Source organism: Sceloporus occidentalis, unplaced genomic scaffold (assembly GCF_023333645.1).
Source record: "Sceloporus occidentalis isolate IW3139 unplaced genomic scaffold, rSceOcc1.0.p SCAF_8, whole genome shotgun sequence".
Classification (NCBI taxonomy): Eukaryota; Metazoa; Chordata; class Lepidosauria; order Squamata; family Phrynosomatidae; genus Sceloporus; species Sceloporus occidentalis.
Window position 1 is genome coordinate 44,312,996 of NW_028316988.1, and position 26,651 is coordinate 44,339,646.

Here is a 26,651-nt window from a genome sequence, read left to right on the forward strand (position 1 = left end):
CTGAGCAGGGAATCAAACCCTGATCTCCAGATTTGTAGTCCAACTCTTAAACGACTCCATGTTGGCTCTCCAATGGTCCATTAGCAATAAAAAAAGAACTTTGCTAGGCTTACTCAAAGCTTGGATGCTTGGTTAGGAGACTAGCAAGTAACACCGGAGATTTTCACTAGGGCTAGGATGGACTCCTGCCTCCGGCCCTACAATGGCTGCCATGTCTGGACCTCTGTTAGAGCAAGAGGGGCTTGCCACAAAGTGTTGCGATGAAGGATGCTCCTGTTCCGAGTTCAAGTCAGGCCATGACGAGTTCTTCCAGAATACTCCATTCTGTTTGCCACCTCCAGTTACCTTCTGCTGGGTGAATAACTGGGAAATGTTTTTGTCATTTTCATTCCAGGAAGGCACATGGAACAAAATATCAGTGAGCCCAGGCACTCCGGAGTCAGCAAAACAAATAGTAATCGCTGAGCTATCTTGCAATTTTTCATTTTCTAGTAACTTGGATGGAGGGGGTGGAAACATTTCTGAGTATTGGTGTTCTGGAGTCGCCCATCATATCGGTCTGTTAGCTGGTTGTCGGTGGTGGGGATGGTGGAAACCAGTCAGTTCCTCCCAAATTGAAAGATATGAGCACAATTTGGAATTTTAAAGACTCACAAGTGGTTTTTAACTAGCTCTCTTGAAAAATAAATGCCAACTCCAGTCTTTTAATAGCCCCCCAAAATGTATTGCCGCTTCATCACTGGAAGAAGATGATCAAAGTGGGGAACATTTTATGTGATAAGATGCAAAGCGGAACGCTGCTGTAGCAAAGATAATAATAATAATAATAATAATAATAATAATCTTTATTTCTACCCCGCCTTTCCACAATGTGATCAAGGCGGCTTACAGGTAAGAAGACAATAAAATACAAGTTAAAATATTACATATAAAAATTAAAACATCATCAGAGGAGTAGGGACGGGAAGCATACCGTCGTGAAGCTTTGTAACATATTCTCCAAACAGAATTCATGAGTAGCGTGAGAACAAGCGACTCTGCTCAGCTTTGTAGGAATACTTTGCATGCGACGGGCGATTTAAAAAAGCAGATGGACGAAGAGTAGAGGAAACCTGCCCATCCATCTGTCTATCCGTCCATCCACCCACACAAGATGGTAGATATAGGAGGGTAAAATAAGGGCATTGCACCCGTACGAAGTCTTCTCCTTCTTACGAAACTTCCTTGTAGTTTCCAAATTTCTAGCACTGCAGTGTGTGAAACAGTGAAAATCTTCAGTGTTTGCGTTCTCTTGGACGTATTCTGCCCCTTTTCTTTGGGGCTGTAAATTCCTGGAAACCTGACTTCTCTATGGTCCAAAACACACTGCAGAAATAACCCAGTTTGAGAGCGCTTTAACTGCCGTGGCTCAATGCTAGGGAATTCTAGGAAATGTAGTTTTGTGAGACATTTAGCCTTCTCTGTCTGGTGCCACAACAAACTACAAATCCTCAGATTCCCTAGCACTGAGCCAGTTAAAGCTCTCTCAAACTGGAGTATTTCTGCAGTGTGCTTTGGACCTATATTTGATTCTTCGAACTCTAGAGGATGAGTTGAGGCCCTTGCCAAATAAACTCCATGATGTGTTCACCTTAGGGTTGCCATACGTCAGAAGTGACTTGAAGGCACACAACAGCAAGAATAAACCACACATGCAGCTTTTCCAAGCTGTTTTGCCTGTTGGGTGAGAGAGGGAAAGGAGCATCTTGTGGAAGACTGTCTATTTGGGTGCAAAAGTCCAGATGTTGCATTAGGACAAAAAAAAATAGTATGCAATGATTGTGGTCCACAGTCAGAGCTGTGGATTATTCTTTGCAAGAACTGAAGAGACAAGCCAGGGATGACAAATATGTTCACATTTAAAGGAACACATGGCTGAATAATTATATTCCTTTATCCCTGATTTCTTTTATTTGCATCTTCTTCTAAGCCATCAGAATCGCTCTTTGGTGAGATCTGGGTCCTAATTACTTTGCTTGAAGAGAAGCCGTACCTCCATCATTAAAAGGACTCCAGGTTAATCTCCCTGAGAGCGGTGTCTGCTTTGAAAAAGCTCCTTTCATCTCCAGCTGATATTTTGCTTTTTTCAACCGCAGGTGTAGCTCTGCGGCGGGCGTCCTTTGATGGCTGTGGTTGCATGTGAGCATCTTGCTTTTGTTGTGGGTGTGATGTTCTGCTTTAGAGACGGTCCTTCTAGCTGTGCCCACATGCTGTTCTGTTTACTGAAGGCAAACAAGAAAAAGGAAATCTAAACAGCGCAACAGCAACATGCGCACACCGCACAAGAAAGCACTTTGCAAAACAACAGATGACTTCAGTGTTCTCATCTAAGGAGTTTATCGCACAAAGGAGATCAGAAGTTCATCTCGTGAATATCCTGAAAAAATCGTGCAATTATGCGAAACAATTTCACGTGGCGTCACACATTAAAGTGGTTACAAAGAAGCGTTAATGCACATCTTTTTACTTTTGGGATTTCAGCGACAATGCGTTTCTGCAGGATGCTTTAACCACGGTTTAATCTCTCTTTAATGCCAAAATTAGCCCCAGTGTGATAAACCCCTAAGGCTGCATCCGCACTGCAGAAATAATCGAGTTGGACACCACTTTAACTGCCATGGCTTACTGCTATGGAATTCTGGGAGTGGTAGTTTGCTGTGGCACAGATAAGGCCAAATAGCTCACAAAACTACAGTTCCCAGCAATTGATAGCACTGAGCCATAGTAGTTAAAGCAGTGTCAAACTGTAGAAATACAATGTAGGTGACCAAAGAAAAGGGGCAGGCAAAGGAACCGAGAGAATTCAAACACAGCGAATGGAAGAGTGCATGGAGTGAACTGCACTTCCTATACACACATACACACACACTGAAAATCTCCAACTTTCTGCTTCCATCCAGCTTTGTGTCTAGCAGAGAACACTTTGCCAGGCCTGAGTTGCAGTGTCATACTTTTCTCTGGAGAGGCAGAAAAAGACATTTCGGAGGTGCTGCAGAATGATTATCGGAACAAACTTGACCAAGACGGCAATTCTGAGAAGTTGCATTTGGACGTTAGGGCTTTTCTGGAGGAGCTGTGTGACATAACAGCCTTTTTCTTTTTTTAAAAAAGAGCCAGAACACAACAACATCGCTTTATCAATTGTAGCAAGGAGAGTATTTCCATGGAAGCTGGGGTTAATGGTTCCAAGAAACACTTGTTGACAGACTGGCATCTCCGCCAAGGCTTCCGGGAGGCCAAAGTTAATCAGCCTTCATCACAGCTAGGATTAGTCTAATCTTCGGAGAGCAAAGCAAGAAAGGACTGATACTTTCCACAGTGCTTTCTGTAGACAATTACCATAAGTGTGTATGTTTGTTTATGTGTGCCTCCCAAGTCGCCTGTCGACTTATGGCGACCCCATAAACTTCATAGGGTTTTCTCAGGGGTCATTCAGATGGTGCAAATAATTCTGGCGGAATGTGGGTTGCATCTGTTATCCACATGAATTTCGAATGTATCCAATGAAGTTTGGGAGGGTTGCCAAAAAACCTGCAAAACCCGGGATAATTCATCTCAGAGTTTGCTTGAAAGAGTCGCATTGTCGGTGTGTGAATAACCGATGCAGATGAACCTGGGATAAAACTCTGCATGCCTTGAAGGTGTTTCGTATACATCCGCATCAATGACTCCATCTTATTTGCGTTGCTGATATGCGTGAGCGACAGAACTTGCAGAGATGAGGTTCCGATAAAGAAAAATAGGGTGAACAAGAAATTGAGAATTCATAAGTGAGATTGTTTGCATAGTAGCATTGCAAAACAAAATGTGCAAATAACCCCATAGAGGTGACTTTGCCAATTCTTGCCTCAGAACTAGAGTCTCCAGCCCCTGCTATTCATTGGCAGTCTCCCAACCAAGTACTAACTGGGGTTGGCATCCATGATCAGACAGGATCAGGTGTTTTTAGGATATTTAGACCCTGTGCCAAGAGAGCAGGTTTATTTTAAAAGGAACCAGTGTGGTGTAGTGGTTTGAATCAACATCCAACTGGAACGAGGGGGACAGTCAGTCATCGCTTTTTGTAGTGTGACGATGCATCTAACTCATGCATTCCAGGTTTGTTGTTCACCATATGGAACTGCATCGCTGTGCATCTCTGCAAGTTTGGTTGCTCACACATGCAGAGTATTTGAATAAAGGTGGAGTCAATGATGTGAATGCATTCAGAACCTCTTTTTTGGCACGCAGCGTTTTATCCCAGGTCTATTAGCATCTGTTATTCACATGACCAACGATGTAGATCTTTTTAAAAAGAAAAACACTCGGGGCGGGGGAAGCCAATATTGATCATCTGGGATTAAGTTGGGTTTTTGGCAGTCCCCCCAAATGTAATCGGGTGCATTCGGGATGCATGAGATTCTAGAGATTCAGCCCAGATTCATCCTGGCATGTGAATAACCTCTATATTTCCAGGAGACCAGGTTCAAATCTACATTCAGCTGTGCACCCCTTGGTCTCGGACAGGTAATGGAGATCCATTCACTTTACAAAAGACCCGCATCTAGGTGGAGGTGAGATGTCCTAGAACTGGTGCGTTGGCATGAAACAACCCATGTGCCTCCTTTTTTAGACTTTCCATAGAGCTATGGTTCATGGAGACTAACAAGCCTGGCTTTGGTTTCATCAGAGACGAGCAGAACAGAAGGAAAGATATTCCCAGCGCATGCATTTTTAAATCATACTTTAGACAATAACCATAGTATGTTTGGGATGACAGAAGTGCCTTTCTTACACCAGGCATTATGATGGGATTTCTCTTTCCTGATGTTGGGAGGGTTTTTTCTTCTTCTGGCTGTTTTTCGAAACTAGCTATTTCAAGCTTGTTCTTCCCTTGACCTCCGGATCAGCATGCCGTTGTTTTGTTGATGTCATTTCTATAGTTACTCTGGCACTAATATGCCGTCCTTCGTGTTTGAGGCCCCTCCATTCCAGAAATAGCTAGATAGAACAACGTGTTAATGGCGGGCGGCTCTAGACATGAGTCATTGTGACCACGGTGGCTCTGATAGCAGTCAATAGATGCCGTTGACCAGACTTCGGAGTGACTCTTTGCATCTTTAAATGCTGGCCACCAAAGCTGGCTGTTTGAATATTAGAACGTATCTTTGGCCTGAAGGACTCATACTATAGGAGGTATTGTCCCCCGTGATAAAGTCCATAGGGAAAGAGTTTTGGTATGGAAACCCACTGGATGACCCTGGAGAAGTCACACTCTCTCAGCCTCAGAGGAAGCGAATGGCCAACCAACTCTGAACCAATTCTGCCAAGAAAATCCCATGATAGGTTCAAGTCTCAGGTGACCCATAATAATAATGAATTGTTACAAACGATGGTTGTGTGTGTTGCTCTGGTGCCACAACCAACTATAGATCCCAGGATGCCATAGCACTGAGCCAGGGCAGTTAAAGTGGTGTCAAACTGGATTAATTCTGCAGTGTGGATGCAGCCTATGTTACCTGGAACATGGTACTTTTTTCTGGCGATGCGTGGTAACACTGGTGTTTTTTTGAAGGGATGTAGCAACAGTGTCAACAATGTCAACAACAGTAATGTAGCAACAGGTAACAGTGTTTTATTTTTAGAGCAACAAATGCTGTTTACTGCTGCTAATAGTAAGCTCTGAAGATCCCTAGATGATGGAAGAAGGCATGACAGAGGTTAAAATCTCACCATCTTTGTATGCTAAGAGTGGGAAAAGCATGCATAAATACCCTGAAGGTGACAGATCTTGCCTGATCTTGGAAGCTAAGCAGTGTCAGGCCTGGTTAGCCCTTGGATGGGAGACTGCCAACAAAGACCAGGTGCTGTAGGATAGGTTTCAAAGGAAGGAACTTGGCAAAACCACCTCTGAGTAAATTGTATGCCAATTTTGTGTGTATAAAGCAAAGTGTCTGGCGCTTTCATCAGATTCTCAAAGGGTGCATTTACACTGTAGAAACAATGCAGTTTGACACTGCTTCGAGTACTATCGTTCTATCCTATGGCATCCTGGGATTTGTAGTTTCACAAGGTCTTTAGTGGTCTCTGTCCAAAAGTGCTGGTGTCTCACACAACTATAAACCCCAAGACTCTGTAGGATGGAACCATAGTTCAAGTGGTGTCAAGCTGCATTAGTCCTACTCAGCGGTTCCCAAACTTGGACCTTCCAGGTGTTTTGGGCTTCAGTTCCCAGAATTCCAAGGTAGCTGGGGCTTCTGGGAGTTGATGTCAAAAAGGAGAATTTGGAAAACTCTGGTCTAGATGCACCCAAACAGTTGGTGCCCGCTCCCCATCAAGGTTAAGATTCACTGACGCAAACACTGGTTCTCAGCCAGGGAAGCTTCAGATGTTGGGTAGGTGGACTCCCAGAATCCCTGACCCTTTGCCTATGGTTGCTAAGACTTCTGGGAGTTGGAGTCCGACGGGTTCTAGATGGCTGAGATCTGGGACACTGAAAACATGCCTGAGCTACACAGACCCTTGGCAGAAAGCGACTCTCTGTGCATCACTGAGATGTCAATAATGTGAGTAAATCTGAATCATCCAGCAATCAACATCATGAGCTTGAAGTGTGCCTCAAATAGACGAAAAGCCTCCCCAATTGCTTCTGCTAAATCGTTCCTTTCATTCTGCGGGAGAACGTATTTAGCTGGAAAAAAGAGAAACTTCAATTCAGATTTGTAGGTGGGCGACTAAACGGCAATAATTTGCAATGCTGTATTCCTTTTCAGCACTGAGCCAGCAAAGGATAAGTAGCTGCTAATGATGCAAAGACGCTCCAGAGCTGTATTAGGATTATTATTTTTTAAATACCTCTACATTTTTTGAATATAGCAGGCTTTTGGTATCTGCTGGGGTTTGGTTTCAGGGTCCCCTGTAGATACCAAAATCCATGGATGCTCAAGTCCCAGTAAATACAGTGGCAGAGTAAATGGTGTCCTGTATATAAAATGGCAAAATCAATTTTTGGTTTTGTGGCATTTATCTGTTTGAAGATTTTCAAGCTGTGGATGGTTGGATCCGCAGATATGGAGGGCCAACTGTACCTCAAAATGTTTCTACATTTATAGTGAACCCTTAGTATCTGCAGGTTTGAGTGTTGGGATATGACTCTTGGCATCAGGGTTCGAATCGCTGCTTGGCCACAAGTCACACTCTCTCAGCCTCAGAAGAAGGCAAGGGCAAACCCCTTCTCAACAAATCTTGACAAGAAACCCCCGTGATAAGTTTGCCTTAGGATCATTGCAAGCCGGAAATGACTTCAAGGCACACAACAACAACATTTAAAACACCACTCTCGCACGAGGAGACTGCATCTGCACTGCAGAAATGATCTAGTTTGATACCACTTTAACTCCCTCGGCTCAGTGCTACGCAATTCTGGGATCTGTCATTTTGTGAGACATTTAGCCTTCTCTGTTGGAGACTTCCGGCACCACAACAAATCCTGAGATTCATAGCATTGAGCTGTGTCAGTTTAAAGTGGATTATTTCTGCCATGCGGATGGAGCCACAGTCTTCTCTCACTACCTAGATCCTTTGAAACTACATTGGAACCTTGATATGGTTCCAGGACCCCCAAGGATATCAAAGTCCATGGATAAGTTCCATTAGATACAATAGGTTAAATTGTGTCCCTTATATAAAATTGGAAAATCAAGGTTTGCTTTGTCGAATATGTGTTTAAATATTTGCAAGTCGCAGATGGTTGAATCCATGGATGCAGAATCTGTGGATTCCCCCCCCCCCCCATTCTTTGTACTTTCTTTTTTCATTCTTTCCCCCGTTGACTTTGTTATAGAAACCCAACGTTGGATTTCCTATTGCTTGTTTATATAGCCTTTCCTCTTTCTTCTTTGGCGGTGGCACTTGCGTTGCAGGTTGTTGGTTCCTAGGACATTACAGACAACACGAGCGCAAAGTGTTGTGGTTTTTCCAGAGAGTGGACTGTCCCCTTCCTTGGACAGTGTTTAAAAAAGGGACTGCCGGACTGATACAAGGCTGGCTTGGTGAAATCGCCGCAAATTAACTGTTTGGGTGTGATGACTCATATTTCTATGTATTTTTGACATTTGTCAAGCTGGGTTTAAAAGAAACCACCTCCTAGAAGATCTTTTGAACTGCAAATTGACATTACACAAGGCTGTGAGTCATAACACAGCCTTCACAAGATCAGTCACCACAAAACACAAGAGCAGGCCATCTTTTCCCCCTGGCTCCCCTTTAGACTGCCCCAAAGGCCAGATTTACCCCCACCGAGTCCCATTTTGGGACAAGGTTGGGATAGAAGTCAAAAGCCCCCTTTGCACAAAACTAGTATTTTTAAATCCAGAGACATAGCTGTGTTGTTCTGTTACATCTGAAGAAGTAGACCTAGCCTACAAAAGTGCATGCTATGACTTCTTTTGCACACAAACTATGAAGCAGATGTGCTGATGGGCATGACTTCCTTAACAGAAAATTGTTGAATGGCGCCATGACAGTTAAAAGTGGTGTCAAGGTGCCCTATTTCTACACTGTAGATGCACACCTGGAAACCTTCTTCCAAAGTGCATTGGGTTATTCACTTTTACTCTTCATTCCCATGCAGTTCAGGCATAAAGGTGCCATTTGCAGCCCTTCTGTCTTCTAGTTCCCTCCTTACAGAGCTTTTCTGGCTGCTGCCACACTGCAGAAATAAAGCTGTTTGACACTGCTTTAACTTCCATGGCTCCATGCTATGAAATTTCGGGATCTGTAGTTTGTAGGGAGCCTAAGTACACTAAAGGGATTAGATCCAGTCTGCTTTTGGAAGGTAAGCAGGGTCAGGCCTGGTTAGAATATGGATGGGAGACCGCCAACAAATACCACTGAGTACTCCTTGCCTAAGAAATCCCTAGGAAATCCATGAGGTTGCCATACATTAACAGGTGACTTGAAGGCACATTCGCTCACTGTGGCACCAGACCTTTCTGATAAGGAAGACCAAATATCTCACAAAACTACAAATCCCAGAACAGGTGTCAAACTGTGCCTTCCTCTTTGAGGCCAGGGATCTGGGGTTTTGAGTCCTGCTCTTCCGCACTGTCCTTTTGGTTTGTCCATAAAACTCCAGCCTCTTGCAATAATTTGCTTTTTAAGAAGGACTTGCCTAACCAAGTGAGATATGCAAAATGCCCCAATGGTGGCTAAAAATAAATAAGCTAAAGCCATGGGACATGAAAGAAAGTGTCTCCGCTTCTCCTCATGACAGGCAGGCCTTGTGTTTGTTCCTTTTTTGTGCAGTTTTGTTTTGCTAGGTTTTTGTTTGTTCCTGATGTTTCCTCCCCAAAATTTGCATTTGTTCAGGCAGGAAAGTTTGCTTCTGTTGACCGAGAACAGATCCGTGCAACTTGCTTTGTCTAGAAAACCTTGATTTTCTTAACACTCAGTTGAGGTATAATTAAAGAGATGGACTTTACGATGGTCCAGTCCAGTCCCATTATATTGATATTCAGGATTTGTTGTGGTTACCCCACGGATTTCCAATCCTTGGATTGTGACTTTTGACCTGCAAACTCAACCATCCCTTTCTCTTCTTTGTTCTTGGGGCAGCACCGTAAACTTCATTATCTTTAGCTAATCACAGTTTTCTCCTTTGTTCCATCCAAGAAAGTATGGTTTCCTGGCTTGGAACAAGCCTAGATCTTAAAGAAACTTCAAACCATGGTTTAAAATCCTGGTTAGATTCCATAACTGATAACCATAGTTTTCTAGTTCAGGCAAATCAGGAAACAATGGTTACTTGACTTTTTCATAGCTTCTTGCATAATCCCAAGAAGAAACATGGCTCCAAGAAGATTGCTTGGGTCATTTCTGATGTTAACATTTCTAATCTGCAAATCATGGTTTATGGGACAGGAAATAAAGCTGATTTTTATGCTTTTCCCTAGTAATTTTTTCTTTTTTTAAATGCATGACAAAAGACACACAGAGAGAACAAATTAATTATAGGAAAGCCTTCTTCACATATATTACACTAACAGTAGGCATTTACCAGCTGGTTGCAATGGGCTTTTAATTGTATGCTTTCTTGTTGAATTTGAATATTCTGTTTTGAAGGGATTTTTAAGCAGTCCTGGGAAAAGAGCAGGATACAAATAACTATAATATAATATAATAATATAATATAATATGTCATGTTGGAGGCCCTAGAGATTCCTGGTCAGAGCACTTCTCTAGGCATTTGTAGGCTTAATTTTATGGCCAGCGTCTGGCAGATGATGACCATAGAGTCGTGCTGGACAACCCAGAGATTTCTAGAGAGGGGTTATCGCCAGCGAAACAACAACAACAGTGTTTTTGTTGTCAAAGGCTTTCATGGCTGGGATCCATAGTTTTCTGTGGGTTTTTCGGGCTAATGTGGCCATGCTCTAGAAGAGTTTATTCCTGATGTTTCGCCAGCATCTCTGGCTGGCATCTTCAGAGGTGTTTCTGTTATGCACGTTTTTTCCACTTTCATGGGGGTCCTGTCCTCCTAACCCCAGCGAATGTGGAGCGGCCGCTGTATTTGAATCCATATTGGTGTTAATATTTAGTAAGCCAAGCACTCCGTAGATGGTCTTTCACTTTTTATTGTGATACAAGCGTGTATCACATGCACACCGAGGTCGTGAGGCTTGATACAAGTTTGTTACACAGTGCAAAATAGACAAGATAAGCTAGAGATCACTTGGTGATGTATCTCCCCCTTTTGCTTGCAGATTCCATTGTGCATCCTTCAATGTTTGTCTCTTTTGTAGGCAAAGAAGACAACAACTAGCTCTGCGCAGCTGGGTTTGGATGTCGGAGAGTTGAGGAGTTGGAGAAGGGAACCGTAACGGAGACACCCACCAACCCACCCTCTCCATCGTGCCACTTTTATTGGCAGGCCTTCCCCTGGTCCATGGGTCCCTTGCAGGCTGCCTAATGGTTCTTTCCAATTAGTCACACGCAAAAAAACACCCTGCACTTTCTCCTCTCCAAAGGCGGCCTGACAGACCCGGCTATCTATCGAGTCTGACCAGCCCTGGCTCACACAATGGCAGGAAGTTATTCCAAGTCTCAGACAATTCCCATTTCTATCTCTAGCAGAGCAAAAGGTCAAAAAACAGCAGGCTGGGGCTTTGCCAGCAATAGCAATGTGGGCCGTTGCCCAGGGCTGGACGGGGAGACTATTAAGTAGTAAGCAACTTTATGCCTCGCCCTCCTCCAACGCCTCTCCTCCACCCTCTGACTTTCTGCTCGGTGTTACGTCCACACGGCTGGGTTCCAGCTTCCATGTCCAGACAGCCACTTCTAGCAGCTTTGTTGCCCCTCGATGGGTCCAATTTATTCATCACCTTTTTTGTCTGCTGTTGTGTGCCTTCGAATCACTGACAGCAATAGCAACAGCATTTACATTTCTATGCAACGCTTTCGGTCCTCCATATCCACGGTCCTCCACATCCACGGTTGCTTTATCCACGGATTCAGGCACCCGTGGTGTGAAAATATTCCCAAGAAATCTATACATTCCAAAAAGCACACCTTGATTTTCCCATTTTATATAAGGGACCCTGTTTTACTACACCATTGCATCTAGTGGGACTTGAGCATCCATGGAGTTTGGCCTTGGAAACCAATCCCCAGCGAATACCAAGGTCCTACTGTAATTGTGGTTTTTGTAAGCCAGATTTGTTTTTTGAACCATCTTGTGATGCTTTGAGCCCCTGTATCAGAAGAAAGGCAGAAATATAGACATAGCTAAATAAACAACTTTCCCGTCATGGAGCTGATTTGTCTTCTTTTACTATTGTTGATGTTGTCAGTTAAGAAAAAATAGGTCTTATGTTTTGCGCTCTTAAAAACCAGAGAAGCGATGTCCTTGCAGTCCAGATGGACATGTGGGATGCACATCCTTATCTTGCCAAAACGTTTGACTGTTGCTTAAGACATCTCCTTCCCTCGGCTGGGAAAGCTCTGCGTTCTTGCTTAGCTGGAGAAAATACTGGGGGGTTTGAATAGGTCAGCGCCGGCGAGAACAACACTTTTTGATTTATGAGGAATAAAAACCCTGTATGAACAATTTGAATATCATGCCTAAATAATTCCCTGGTGTGGTGCAGATTTGCTTTTCCACCCATGCTTTAAACTGTCTTTTTTTCTCCCTCTCAGAAATATCCTAGAGAGCCATAACAGAAGAGCAAATATTCATTAGGGAGCTAAGGCTGAGTCAAAAGTCCAACTCAAATAAAGTACATTTGAATCATATATATATATATATATATATATATATGGGAGGCCAAGGTTTGTTTTTTTTAAAACTTTGGCTGCATTATGCTCAAAGCTATTTTTCTTCCTTATTTATTTCTACCCTCCATTTTAGTGCAAGTTGTTGAAGAGAAATGGTTGTAGGTCCCACTGTGGCTGCATCTGCACTGCAGAAATAATCCAGTTTGACACCACTTTAATTCAATGCCGTGGCTCAATGTTGTGGAACTCTGGGATCTGTAGTTTGTTGTGGGGCCAGAGCTCTCTGGCAGAGAAGTGTAAATGTCTCATAGAACTACAGTTCTGACAACCCCATAGCATTGAGCACAGCTGAAGTGGTGTCAAACTGGATCATTTCTGCAGTGCGGATGCAGCCTTTGTGGACGGATCATTTGGGATGGCATTGATTTTATTGGGACTGTCCAAAACAGAGCTGAAGTTTGACCTGTAGTGGCTTTTGCTGGAAAAAACCCTGACTTCAAAATGCTGAGTATCAATTGCCATCCGACTTGAGGCACGAGGAAGGAATGTCATCGGATGGACTTTTAAGACTTCCTGCATTCTTCTTTCGGCGAAAGCTTAGGAAACTTGTTTCAGCCTCCAAAGCTGGGACAGAATCAGATGAAGAAACCCTGCACCCAGAGAAATCTGGTAAAAACAGGGTTGTCTTTTCTTCTGGAGAAGGTTTGGCCTGATCTCTGGCTACAAGAGGAGATGTTGGCAGTCTACAATGATGAAAACCAGGACATGTGTGTCAAGAAACATCAGAAAGTGGTCAAGATGGCAAAGTCATGAATGAGAAACCACACACAATTTAGGAGAGGCTGCAGCAGTTTGCTTTTGCCTGAGCCTGCTGGAAAGAGCCCCTTCTCTTCTCCTCTCTGCTCCGCTTTGCTGAGTTAAATAGATGCAAGCTACTTTTGCATCTTGGACTTTGTTGTTGTTGCGTGCCTTCAAGTTGTTTCCGACTTACGGCGACCCTGTCATGCGTTGGTTTTTTTGCAAGTTTCTTCAGAGAGGGTTTGCCCTGCCTTCCTCTAAGCTGAGAGAGTGTCACTTGCACAAGGTCACCCAGTGGGTTTTCATGGCCAGGCAGCAATTCGAACCCTGGTCTCCAGAGTCTGATGTTCAAACTACTATGCCATGCTGGCTCTATGAACTTAGTTTACAGCAATGGAAGTGAGCTGAGTCCAAAGGGGTAAAGTGGAAGGAAGAGAAAGAAATGGGGACATCTTAAAGACAGCTGGTCAAACAGAGAAACAGAGGAATAAGTGAGACTGTCTTTTTCTTTTAATTGAATGGCCAGCTACAGATTCCAAAATGGGACATATGCTAAAGTTTCATATTTGAATGGACATTAGCATTCCATCAGCTGGAGCAATTTGATTCTATTTTAATATACTATTTTTGTATGCTTTTAACTGTATGGTGTTTTTTAATGTTGTAAGCCGCCCTGAGTAAGCCTAATAAATGACGCCTATTTGCAAATGTTCATTTGAATATGAACTATGAGTGTGTTTTCCATTTTGGAATAATTAAGTGCACAGGTTATTGAGTTGACTTATCTGGCCAGTCAACATAAAAGAGGAAAACTATCTGAGTCCCGCTTGGGTCTGAAGTTGTGACCTGTGCGTTTTATCTTTTGACGTTTTGTGGCTCCTGTTTTGTCTGCACTTGGAGGGAAGGCGAAGGGAAGGGCCAAGGGACCTGGAGCGCTTCCCAGACTCATCCTAGGAAAGGAGTTGGCTCCCATCTCAAGAAGCCTCAGACTATCTAGAGGGTTTTGTGCGGATGGGCCGGGATCTCCCAGCTGGCTTCATTAGGTGTCGCTTAACAAAACAGCCCAGACACATGATGTGAGACTTTTCCTGCGACGACAACACAACAAGACTTTGAAGGACACGCCAACAGAACAAAGAACACTCTTGCAAGATTTCACACCCATGACATATTTGTCACAGAAGTCTAAGACCTTTCATAAGAGGCTTTTATGTGCAACCAGCAACACCCAAGTGTAGTGCCTGCATGGGGTAAGGGTTTGAGCATTGGATTATGACTCTGCGGACCAGGGTTCGAATCCCGCCTCGGCCATGTAAATCTACTGGGTGACCTTAGGCAAGTCACACTCTCTCAGCCTCAGGGGAAAGCCATGGCAAGCCTCCTCTGAACAAATCTTGCCAAGAAAACCCCATGAAAGGTTCACCTTAAGGTGTCCATAAGTTGGAAACAACCTGAAGGCACACAACAGCACCAACAACAAATACAGCTGACAGTCACAGTGAGAGCAGTACCACTGAATCAATGGGGACTTTGAAAGTCAATATGTATGCAGTGGGCCTGCATACCCTCTAAGCGTCCTGATTTGGCAGGAAAAAAATCCCAGTTAATCCTCTGCTGTCCCACTTTTTCAGCTGCTTTTAAAACGTCCTGGTTTCTCTTGCCTCCTCCATCCTTACCCCTTTGTCCTCAGCTTGCTTCCATTGCTGAAAACTGCAAAAGGAAATGTGCATTTCATCAATTTGCAAAATTTGCCAAAAGAAATTTGCATTTCATTCAGCTGGAGAGGAGAGGAGGAGCTGCAATCTTGCCCTTCCCAGTACGCTCAGGCAAAAGCAAACTGCCACAGCCTTTCCTACCTTGTGTGTTCCACTTCATTAATATCTTTTTGCCATCTTGATCACGCTCTGATGTTGCTTGGTCCCATGTGTCTCAGTGTTTGTCTGTGAAATACTGGAGAGTATGGACCGATTTCTATCGACCCTTTCTACCGATGAGCATTGCCCTTCAGGCACTCTCATTACTGTGCCTTTCTGAGCGTTTATTAAATCAAATCGTAGCTATTTGGAGCTTAATTGGTATTATGTTTATTCGGTAAATGGTTTTGTAGATTTGTAAAATCAAAGCAGGCAGATGGTTTTCCCTGGCTTGTAATGGTATCTGATGGATGGAAATACATTTGAGCTGGAACTTGGAAATGACTTCTATCGCGTATTATTTTGCAGTACTCAAAATGCAAGTAAGTTGCATTGCAACTGTGTATAACAAGGGACAGTGTCTCTCATTTTGGGTTGTTCGCATTTAGTTACTCTTATGGTGATGTGTGAGTTTCCACTGTAGGAATAATGCTATTTCACACCACTTTATGCATGGTAGCTCCATCCTATAGAAACCTGGGATTTGTCATATCGAAATCCATCATTTTGGCCCCCAAAACATCCTTTGATTTATACAAGAGGTCGACATATTGTCAAGTATATATGGCAAGTAGCGCATGTAAAATTCTGGCCAATAGTCATTTCATACTCAGCAATGTCTTCCATGGCTCTTAATCATTGAATCGGGGAGCAGCCCATGCTTCTAGTCTTTAATCATGATTAGCAACTCTCAGAGATGGAAAGGAAGAGATGATCTAATCGATTGAATGTGATCTTATTAAGATACATGGAACCGACTATGGGACCCTGAGAAGGAGATCAAGATAAGCGATTGATTTGCCGGTCGGAAAGCGATGGACTTGGCGGCGATAACGACTGTTTTTTGGTTTTTGCGCTGGCAGGATCTCTTTGCCCAATTTCCTGTTTATGTTCCTTTCGTTCGGTGCTTGAGAATCATGTGAGAGGAGACAGTTAGAAAATGGGCTGGATGACACTTTGACAGCTTTCCTCTGCCAGCTCAGTTGCGAAGGTGAAACAGCAAAAGGATAAACAGGGAGGTGTCCTCTGTTTTTGAGGATCAAGGTGGCGGAGTGGTTTCAATGTTGGGCCAGGAATCCAAGAAACCCGGAATCCAGGAAAAGGACCAAATGAAGGCATAGATTCCCCCCCGCCCCCCCAAAATACTAACAGTCATTCATATGTAGAATTCTTCTCATTGCTGTGTTTACTGTCCATTAGAGAGACAGCATGGCACCATGGTCTGAGTGTTGGACTGTGACTCTGGAGACCAGGGTTCAGTTCCCAGCTCAGCTATGGAACCCACTGGGTGACTTATGGACAAGTCACACTCTCTCAGCCTCAGGGGAAGGCCACGGCAAACCTCCTCTGAACAAATCAAGTTGGAAAGAACTTGACCGCACACAACAACAACCGTCTCTTGGTCACTTTGCAGCCCTTTTTCTTTGGGTACCCAACCTGTATTCTGAAATTTTGACAGTTTTAGGTTACTGCCGCCCTGGAAATCTGGGGACTAAAGGAAGATTTTATGGGGTGGAGTTGCCAGAGTTCTTATTTATGGGCACAACAACCTCATTTTGTTTCTCGAAGCTATATCCCTGCCACTTGGCTTGGGAAACCTGCTAGGTGACCTTGGGTAAGTCACATTCTCCACCTTAGTGACAAACCTCCTTTGAATTAATGTTGCCAAGAAAACCCTAGAGTATAGTCACCAGCCTGGTGTAGTGGTTTGAACATTGAACAATTACTCTGGAAACTGGGGTTTGAATCCTGGCTCAACCATGGAAACTCAATGGATGACCTAAGACAAGTCACACTCTCTCAGCCTCAGAGGAAGGCAATGGCAAACCCTCTCGGAAGAAGCTTGCCAAATAAAACCTTAGGGTCGCCATAGGTTGGAAATGAAGGCACATGATAACAGCAAAGGCTGTGTCTACACAGCAGAATTCATGCACTTTGACTCCACTTTAACTGCCATGACTCAGTGCTATGGAATTTTGTTTTAATTCTATTTTAGTTTTGTGAGCTATTTCGCCTTCTCTGTGAGAAACTCTGGTGCCATAACAAATTACAAATATCAGGATTCCATAGCCTGGAGCCATGGCAGTTAAAGAGGTGTCATTAATTCTGCAGTGTGTCCACAGTGGAATGCTCCTGTTTTGCATGGGATGCAACAAGCAAATGTGAGCGTGAAGTGACATCCAGAGCAGAGCACCAGATAACCCAAAGGGTGGAGCATTGGGAGCGGGTGGGATGTTTAACCACCTGCGCTGCCTTCCAGACTCTTTGTATAAATGCAGCCCACATCTGTGTTTATGGTCACACATAAACTGCAAGAGAAAGGATTAGGGCTTGGATAGGCTGTTTTGTTTTGGCCAAGTGGCTGGGGTGGGGTGCAGAAGGGAAAATGGAGGGGGACTTTGGATCCTTTCCATGAAAGCTATTAGCTTAAAAAACCTATTCAACACTTTTAAAAAATCAATGGAAACTGGAGTCGCTTTGGTGCCGGATATGCACAGCATGTATAGGCGGACTTTGTGTTGTCTGTTTAACAGGCTTGGGTAGTTGGTTGGGCATAATGTGTTGGCACCGTGTGGCAAGGCAAGGTGGTCTAGTGGGTATAGTGCTGTTCTAGGAGCATGAGGATCTGAACTGGGAAGACTGGGATTTCAAATCCCTATTCAGCCATGAAATTCACAGGCTGCCATTGAACTGTCATAGCATTTCAGCTGTATCTACAGTATATCTTCCATGCCAATTTGGCAAGAACAAACACAATTAATCCTCTGCCATCCCACTTCTTCAGCTGATTTTAAAATGTCCCAGTTTCTCTCTCCTCCTCCCACTTTCCTCCTTTGTCTTCGCCTAATTTCAGGTGGTGCAACTGAAGTAAGCTGGGTGAGACTCTGTGCATACCCTCCAAGGTCCCAGTTTGTCAGGGACATTCCCAGTTAGTCTTCTGTCATCCCACTTTTTCAGCTGCTTTTAAAATGCTCCCGTTTCTCTCTCCTCCCCCACTTTCCACTTCTGTCTTCGCCTTGCTTCAATTGGTGCAATTGGAATAAACTGTATGGGGCTTTTGCAACTGTCCCGACTTGACAGGGGCATTCCCAGTTACGCCTCTGTCATCTCACTTTTCCAGCTGTTTTTAAAATGTCCCAGTTTCCTTCCCTTCCTCTTCATCCTCCTCATCTCACTTTCCCTCTGTGTCCTCAGCATTACTTCAGTTGCTCCAAACTGAGTTCAGCATTCAAAAGTTGTTTGAACTACATTAACTAACAAGAGGGGAGAGGAGAGGAAGAGGTGGAATCTTGCCCTTCCCTGAAGGTTTAGGCAAAAGCAAAGCGCTTCTGCTTCTTCTTGCTTGTGTGTTCTTCCTCTTTAATAACTTCTGCCATCGTGTTCACACTTGGATGTAGCTTGGCCAAATGTGTCCCAGTTTTCCTCTGTGGACGGTGTGCTTTTATCCCTCCATAAAAATGGGGATGGAAGAGGTGGGAAGGGAAAATAGCCCTATGATGATTCCACTTGAACTGCCATGGCAACAGCCTGTTGAATCCTGGATTTTGTAGTTTGGCGAAGGACTGCAACTCTCTGGCTGAGAACGCCCTAAAAAGCAAGTCCCAGGATCCCATAGGATGTTGCCATGGCCATTCAAGTGGAATCGTAGTCCTATATTTGTATGGTGTGAAAGGCCCCCAGAAAAAGCAACGTTTCCAAGTTTTGCATGTTGCACAGTTGCGCTTCAGACTTACCTATATCTCAAAACCCTGGAACAGATGGAGAAAAGATGCCAGCTACTGGCATAATTGTATTTCTTATCACAAAATGTTACTTTTAAGTGTATTCATCTCTCCCACACTTATCTCATGGTTTTATTATGATGGAACCTACTTTGAGCAAGTGGGGGGGGGGGGGACCATTTTAAATAAAAGGCACAAGGAAATAGCACCCTCCAGGGGAATTTTGGAAAACATTTAGTGGTGACAATAATGTCCATAGCACTTTCAGGATACAGGTTGCTTTGCATACTTCATTTTGTTGGTGGGTCTTTAAAGCCTCCTTTTGAGGTAGGTCATGCTCAGGAAACCCAGATTACAGTGAGAATTCTGGTGGCAACGATTGTCTAAAGCTGCATACTTTGAAATACATAACTACAATTTGAATAAAAACACAGTGAACCCTTGGTATCCGTTGGGGTTTGGCCCCAGGATCCCCCATGGATACCAAAACCTGTGGATGCTCATGTCCTATTAAATATAATGGCATAGTAAAATGGTGTCCCATATATAAAATGGCAAAAACAAGGCTTGCTTTTTGGAATGTGTATATAACAGTACATAACGCAACTCATCTGAGCAAAGAAAACGGATTTCTGGTCCTGTAAGTACAGCGCCGTGTAAGCAGAGCACTATATAGACATATAGCTATGATCCTACAGTTCATTTCGGAGACCCAAGTTGCAATAATGCTTTATGCTCGTGCTTCCACTTTTCTCTTTTCCCATTTATGTCAACATGTCAGACTGTTCCCCCCCCCCCAAGGTGTATGGCCGCAATGTGTGTTTGTGTGTGTCTCTGTATCTGTCTGTGTGTAAACATATAAGGGACGGAGGACCATTTGCACACTTGCCTGCAGTTCAGAGTGCGAATTGAGGTTCCCAATTCAAGGGTTTCACTTCAGCTGCAAATTTACCGAAAAGCCTTCAGTGAACGTCAGTTTCTCAGCCTTAATACCTCTTCCCCTTTCTATCCCCAACCACAGTAAATAAAAAATATGGACAGGCTTAACAACAGTCTTGTACGAATGATTGCCGTTTAGAATATGAAGAGTTGTAGCAAGCCTTTCTCGGAATCTGAAAGCAGTTAGATGGATTGCTTCATGATTCTGTTGGTGATTCCATAATCTTTAGAAACTACTGTTGTTATTGTTGTGTACCTTCAAGTCGTTTCCGATTTATGGCAACCCTAAGGCGGACCTATAATGGGATTTTCTTGGCAAGGTTTGTTCAGAGGAGGTTTGCCATTGCCGTCCCCAGAGGCTGAGAGTGTGTGACTGGGTTTCATGGCCAAACTGGGATTACAGCTATTCCTGAGTATATAAATGCACATAGATGCAATAGATTAGAGCATGCAATTGGAGATGAGAATATAGCTTTTTGGGAAGTAAGATGGTACTTTGGTCCAGCTTGATGCTGCACAGTGTGGCATTTTCTCTCTGCCTTTTTCTCCATGGGCGATGCGCTTCTTCTCATGCTAGGAGAATTGGAAACCTCCCTGCTAGCCTCCATGTGCTTTTCTATAATTCATTACACAACTACCATTGAGATAGTTTCAGGTCAGTGCTCTTAGCGAATAATGGATGCCTATCAATTGACCGGAAAAGAGGGAGGTGTTTTCTGCCAATGACATTTTAATGCTAGAGTAATTGAAGATTTTCTGCCTCATAAAAATACATTCTGAGCTCTTGGAACATGCCTGGGGGCACATATAATTCCCTCTGTGGGTTAGATACCAAAAGAGGGCAAACAGAGATGGTTCCTGTGTGCAAATTGCAGAGAGATTGATTGATTTTACTGTTTTGCTTTGCTTGTTGATTTTGCCCAAACCTTGATGCGTCGCCACAAGCTCTACCATGGATATCTATGGAGAAATCTGTTATATTTCTATCAGATGTAAAAGAGATGTAAAATATTAAGTAAAATGTAAGATGTAAAATATTAAGTCTCAGCCACAAGTGGCTTGTTGAGCAAGAACTAGGGTTTCCAGTTCAGGATCATCTGAAACCCTGAGGTTTCCAAGCCAAAACTCGAGATCTAGTGATAGTTCCTGGTGTTGTCATTCAAACACACACAAGCACACACAGAGAGAACTACAGTTCTTAGAATTCCATGGAGTCATGACAGTTAAAGTTTCCAAGAGCCAAAATAACTCGTTGTGTTGTTGTGTGTGCATTCAAGTCTTTTCTAACTTTTGGTGACCCTAAGGCAAACCTATCAGAGAAGGTTTGACGTTGTCTTCCCCTGAGGCTGAAAGAGTGCGACTTGTCCAGTGGGTTGCATGGCTGAGCAGGGAATCGAACCCTGGCCTCCAGAGTCGTAGCCCAATGCTCAAACCACTACACCTCTTGGAATGTTGTGTTATTATGCGCTTGGAAGGTTGCATTCTTAGTTGGTTGCATTGTTGTGTTACTCTTTCCAGTTGACTTTTGTTATGCTTTGACGTGACCGGCTGGGTCTGTTCTGTCTTTAACTGGACTATAAATGTCCGCAGTGTGCTAAAGTCAAGGGGGCACCCTTTTGTTGTTCTAGCATCACCTCTGCTTCTGCAGTGCAGGAAGTGGCGAAGGCAGTCGCTGGCACTTCCTCTCGTGCCTAGAGCGTCCCATTGCGCCGTTAACGGGATTCTCGAGGCATAAAATGAAGAGTGGGCAGCTGTTTCCTCCATTTCCTGATCTGACGTAAAGAAAGCTGTGGGTGGAACAACAGAGAGGGTCTTATTTTCCTCTCTCTCGCTCTCTCTGTTTGTATTTTGTTTAAAGGATAGAAAATGAAACCTTATACAGTGTGAAGTCGAAGGCTTTCACAGCCGGAATCCATAGTTTTTTGTGGGTTTTTTGGGCTATGTGGCCATGTTCGGGAAGAGTTTATTCCTGACATTTCTCCAGCATCTGGCATCTTCAGAACCCCACAAAAAACCTTATACAGTTAATTCCCTGTATCCACGGATTTCTTATCCACAGATTCAGCCATATACATATATTCCTGAAAGCAAACCTTGATTCTGCCATTTGATATAAGGGATGCCATTTCACTATGCCATTCTGTTTAACAGGATTTGAGTATCTATGGATTTTGGTATCCGCGAAGGGCCCGGAACAAACCCCAGCAGATATCTTGGGACCACTGTATATATAAGGTTTCCTTTTCACGTTGGCAACCCTATTAAGTTAGCAGCGATAAACAACGTAGACTAAACATTACCCCCTATTGCAAAGCTACACACCCCAGCATTGCGGTTGTGTTATTCTTGAAAAGTAGCACTGTTCCCTAGGCAAAAAAAGTAACAAGAACAGGTCAGAATGGATTTGATTCAGTCTGAGAGAAATCTGACTGAAATTCACACATTTTAGGGTTGCCATGGAAAAGAAGGGGCACGGCTGTTTCCTTTTCAAAGTTGTGCAGAAGAGGGAATTTCAGCTTGCAAGGCTTGCAGTGCCAGCTTTGCAAGCAACTAGGATTGCCGAGCGTTGCTTAGACTAAGGAATATTCCTTATTTGAGGGTTGGAAACCTTTTCTTTTTATATAGACAGAACAAGATGCCACTTATCCACCCCATATTTGGGATGTGGACCCTTTTTAAAGACAGAAGTGTGTGCATCATTGAGGAATATGGACAATGTGTTAATTTTACAGAGAAATGCACAATACTTTCATTTGATATTTATACCATGGCATAATAGAATCGTGTCCCTTATATAAAATGGCAAAATCAAGGTGCGCTTTTGGGAATTTATATATTTTTAAAATATTTCCAAGCCATGGATGCTGGAATCCGTGGATAAAAAAAAATCTGTGACTATGGAGGGCTGACTGCATTTATATGAGTCGTTTTAGCTTTTCTTTGGTGATGTCCTACATTTTTCTTGAAGGCCCTTCATTTCTGCTGTGCCTTGTCCTCCGTTGCGGTGATAATATCTGGTCACATTTGCTGTCATGACTTCTGGTGTCATAGCCTGATGCCTTCAGAGTTTACACACTACACAAAGCATTATTCATCTTCATCATCATCATCATCAAAACTCTTAGAGTTGGTATGTTGTTTCTGGAAGCATTGAGCAAGAGGAAGAAGCCACAGATTGTCAATCTCAGAGCTCTTGCTGGTGGCCGAGTCGGCTTCACGCCTCTCCGTTTCTATTTCAGAAGGACGTGTTGTGCATTGCAACCACCTGTCTGAGAGAAACTGAGCAGCTTTGGAGATGCTTTGAAAAAAGCCTGGAGGAATTTCCAGGCTTTTGGGTGTTTTCAGCCAGGGTTCATACAGTATCTTACATAATGATGCATTATTTTTAGGGATGACAGCTCCTTCTTCTCTCCCCTCTCTCCCTTCTGCTGTCAATGTTGAGAAACGCTAACTCCAAATGCCTTTACCGATCCCAGTATCCCAACGGATGGAGCCATGAGAGTTAAAGTGGTGTCAAACTGCATTAATTTTGCAGTGTGGCAGCAGCCATAAGCAAACAGTGAGTGGTCAGGTTGCAGTCCAAGCATTTGACCATCTGTGTGTCTGTCTTACTCTTAGTTCATTTTGTGAAGGATGGATACAAATTAATATAGATCAATGTTTGCTTTTCAGGCCAGTCCGCAGTCATGCTTTGAAAGACTGCCTCTCATGCCGATAAAAGCAAATGGTTTGGGAAGCAGATCAGCGTAAATGTGCATCAGAGCTCCTGAGCAATTACAAACTCATTTCCAGGAATTCAAAAATTAAATGTGAGGCCGCTCTTCACAGCCAGCTAAAGAAAGCTCAAAATGGTACCTGGGCTGCTTTGGTGATGATTTTGCTTTCTTTTGGAAAGAAAGGGGCTGGTTAGAGTAGACCTCAGTGGGTTATGGGTTCGTCTCTTACCTTTGCTCAATTTGAAATCATGGCCAAATGAATTCCATGCCATGAGTTTCAGTCCTGGGCATCTGCTCAGGTATCCAAAGCTGTTCACATTTTGAACCATGTGTGAAGAGAGTGTCAGTGCACTTTCTTCTCTTGACCCCTTTAAAGAATACCTCCTGTTCTCCTAACATTATGAGTCTTGCTGTATACATAAGGTAGGGCTGGTCCAAGATATTTTGCTACCGGAGGCAACAGGAAAATTCTGAGAAGTGGCTCTTTTGTACTCCATTTCCCATCCTCCTGCTTGTGATTATGCAGCCTGGGGAATTCAGGAACAGAAGTCCAAAAAATGATATTTCCAACATCTAATCCTAGACAAGATGGTTTTTCAGGCTATGTGGCCATGTTCTGGAAGAGTTTATTCCTTACGTTCCACCAGCATCTGTGGCTGGCATCTTCAGAGAATGCAGGCATGGAAGATCATCAGAAGATGCCAGCCACAGATGCTGGCGAAACATCAGGAATAAATTCTTCCAGAACACAACCACATAGCCTGAAAAAACCCACACAAAAAACAACAACAATGGATGCCATCTATGAAAGCCTTTGACTTCACATTAGATAGGAAGTTGATCATAGCATTGCACTGGAGGACCTAGAGAGAATATACTTGTGGGTCATGTATAGGGCAGCAGCAGAGCCAACAGAAGATATAGTAATTTGTGAATACTTAAAGCACAAATCTATGGTGTGTGTCACATAGATTCCGTTTATTCATCAGCCAATTTCATGGGACGTCTTCCTAAGACAAAATGGTTGCAAAAGAGAATCTATTTTGTGTAGGTTATCACTGCTTTCTGTCTTGGCGGTTTCTTGCCAGTGCAGCCTTACTGTGCATTATGAATTTAATCACCTCTTTCATGGACAGGCATGAGATTAGCAGGAATCCCAAACCTGACAATTTTTGTCTTTTGTTTCATTCTCATACGTCATGAAAATCCTGAAAGGTGATCTTAAGAGATCTTGAGCAGAGCTTGGAAACAATACATTAAGGGAAAGACATGATGATTTCTTATGTTTGTGTGCATGTCGGAGAGGTCTATGATGAATGCAAACAACGGAACATGTTGCTTTTGATTTAACTTGGCACATGGTTGTATGGTGGGGGAACGATGACAAAACTATTGCAGATATAAGGACCTTTTTAATCCTGGGAAGCTTTTTATCATGCAAAATAATCTTTGGTTTGCAGTCCTAGGTGCTTTGCATGGGATAGGAGCATGGTGTGCAAGACAGGTCAAGGTTTGCAGGAATAGGGACTCTGTTTGTAAATTGGAGAGCCAACATGGTGTCCTCACATGGAGTGCCATGTGGCCAGCAGGCTGGACTTTGTGCACCCCTGGTATAAGACCACTTCCTTTGGTCCCCATCAGTAATGCTTTCTCCCATTGCATTGGTTCCCCAGGCTTGGCGAAAGCGTTGGTTCGTGTTGCGCCAAGGCCGAATGAGCGGGAACCCCGATGTCCTGGAGTACTATCGAAACAGCCATTCCAAGAAACCCATACGGGTGATCGACCTGAGCGAATGTGAGGTGGTCAAACACTCGGGGTTGAACTTCGTCAAGAAGGAATTCCAAAACAACTTCGTCTTCGTGGTGAAGACCACGTACCGCACTTTCTACCTGGTGGCCAAATCCGAGGAGGAGATGCAAGTGTGGGTGCACCACATCACCCAGATCTGTAACTTCGGACATTTGGAAGACGGGACAGGTAAGGATGACAGGACAGCGCAGCTTCCTCTGGAAGTAGCTGATGGTGAATATCTGGCTCCGGTGTGGTTGGGAGATGTCTGTTACTGTTTAGGAACATTTGGATACCAATGAAATTCCTCAGAACACCTGTCTAACATGTGTGTATGTTTGCTTGCTTTTAAGAAAAAAGAAAGATGAATTACTTCTGTTTTAGAATTTATTTTCTGGACAATGCCATCATTAGGGTTGACATCATCCGGTGTAGTAACTCATGCTGCCACACACAGACACATCCTCCATTGACCTCCTCTCATGCAACACAAAACATTTGTACTGGTAATACTCATAAATTAGTTTTTTGTGGTTTTTTTGGGCTATGTGGCCATGTCCTAGAAGAGTTTATTCCTCATGTTTTGCCAGCATCTGTGATTGGCATCTTCAGAGAATTTATTTATTTGTCTCTGAAGATGCTAGCCACAAACATTGGCGAAACATCAGGAATAAACTCTTCAAGATCACGGCCACATATCCTGAAAAACCCACCGAAAACTATGGATGCTGGCTGTGAAAGCCTTCGACTTCACATTACTCATAAACTGTAATTCCCGGATATCACTGAATGTAATGGCAATCCGTTGCAACATAAACAACTAGCAAAATTAAATATACTTTTAAATTACAGTATCATAGGCACAGCCTAAATAATAATAATAATAATAATAATAATAATAATAATAAATTTAATTTTATCCTGTTTCTCCAGAAGATTGAGGCAGCCAACACTAGAAAGGTACCTAAAATACAGTAATCGTTTGCTGCCATTGCATCCCAAACCCTCCTAACCCTTTACGTAGTTTCATGTGATTAAAGTGAAAATTTGTTAAGATGTGTTGTTTTCAAAGAAAAATTTAAAAGAGTACACAACAACAACAACAACAACAATAATAATAACAACCTTGAGGCCTTTCTTTTCTCTGCCCACTGAGCCTCACCCCACTCATGTCTTCTCTTCCACTGAGCACCAGGATTTGGAAGGGATGTAGGTGAATGCAATAGCCCATTTCTTCCAAAATGCCAATATTTGGGGAGTGGTGATGTCTAAAACTCCTTAGGTATCACATAATGTGGTCCAAACCCCTGTTTCTGGAAAAAGATTGAGAAAATTTTGCAATGAAATGACTTTATAAACACCCCCCAGATCTTCCTAACATTTTGGAGAAGCGACCAAACTCCGAAAAGGCATCTGGTTTTACAGAGGCGAGATTTCCAGTTAAAAATGCAGATGCAAGGAGCCCCATGGCCTTTCGGAATCAT

General features: G+C 43.3%; 1 protein-coding gene across 1 annotated transcript in view; it reads left to right on the forward strand.

Annotated features, from left to right (window-relative positions):
• GAB3 (GRB2 associated binding protein 3) overlaps positions 1-26,651 on the forward strand; it is a 58,751-nt gene that overhangs the window by 15,631 nt on the left and 16,469 nt on the right. Inside the window, exon 2 of the mRNA XM_089536494.1 lies at positions 25,053-25,356. Coding sequence (XP_089392620.1) covers positions 25,053-25,356 — 304 coding nt within the window. The remainder of the gene's footprint in view (positions 1-25,052; positions 25,357-26,651) is intronic.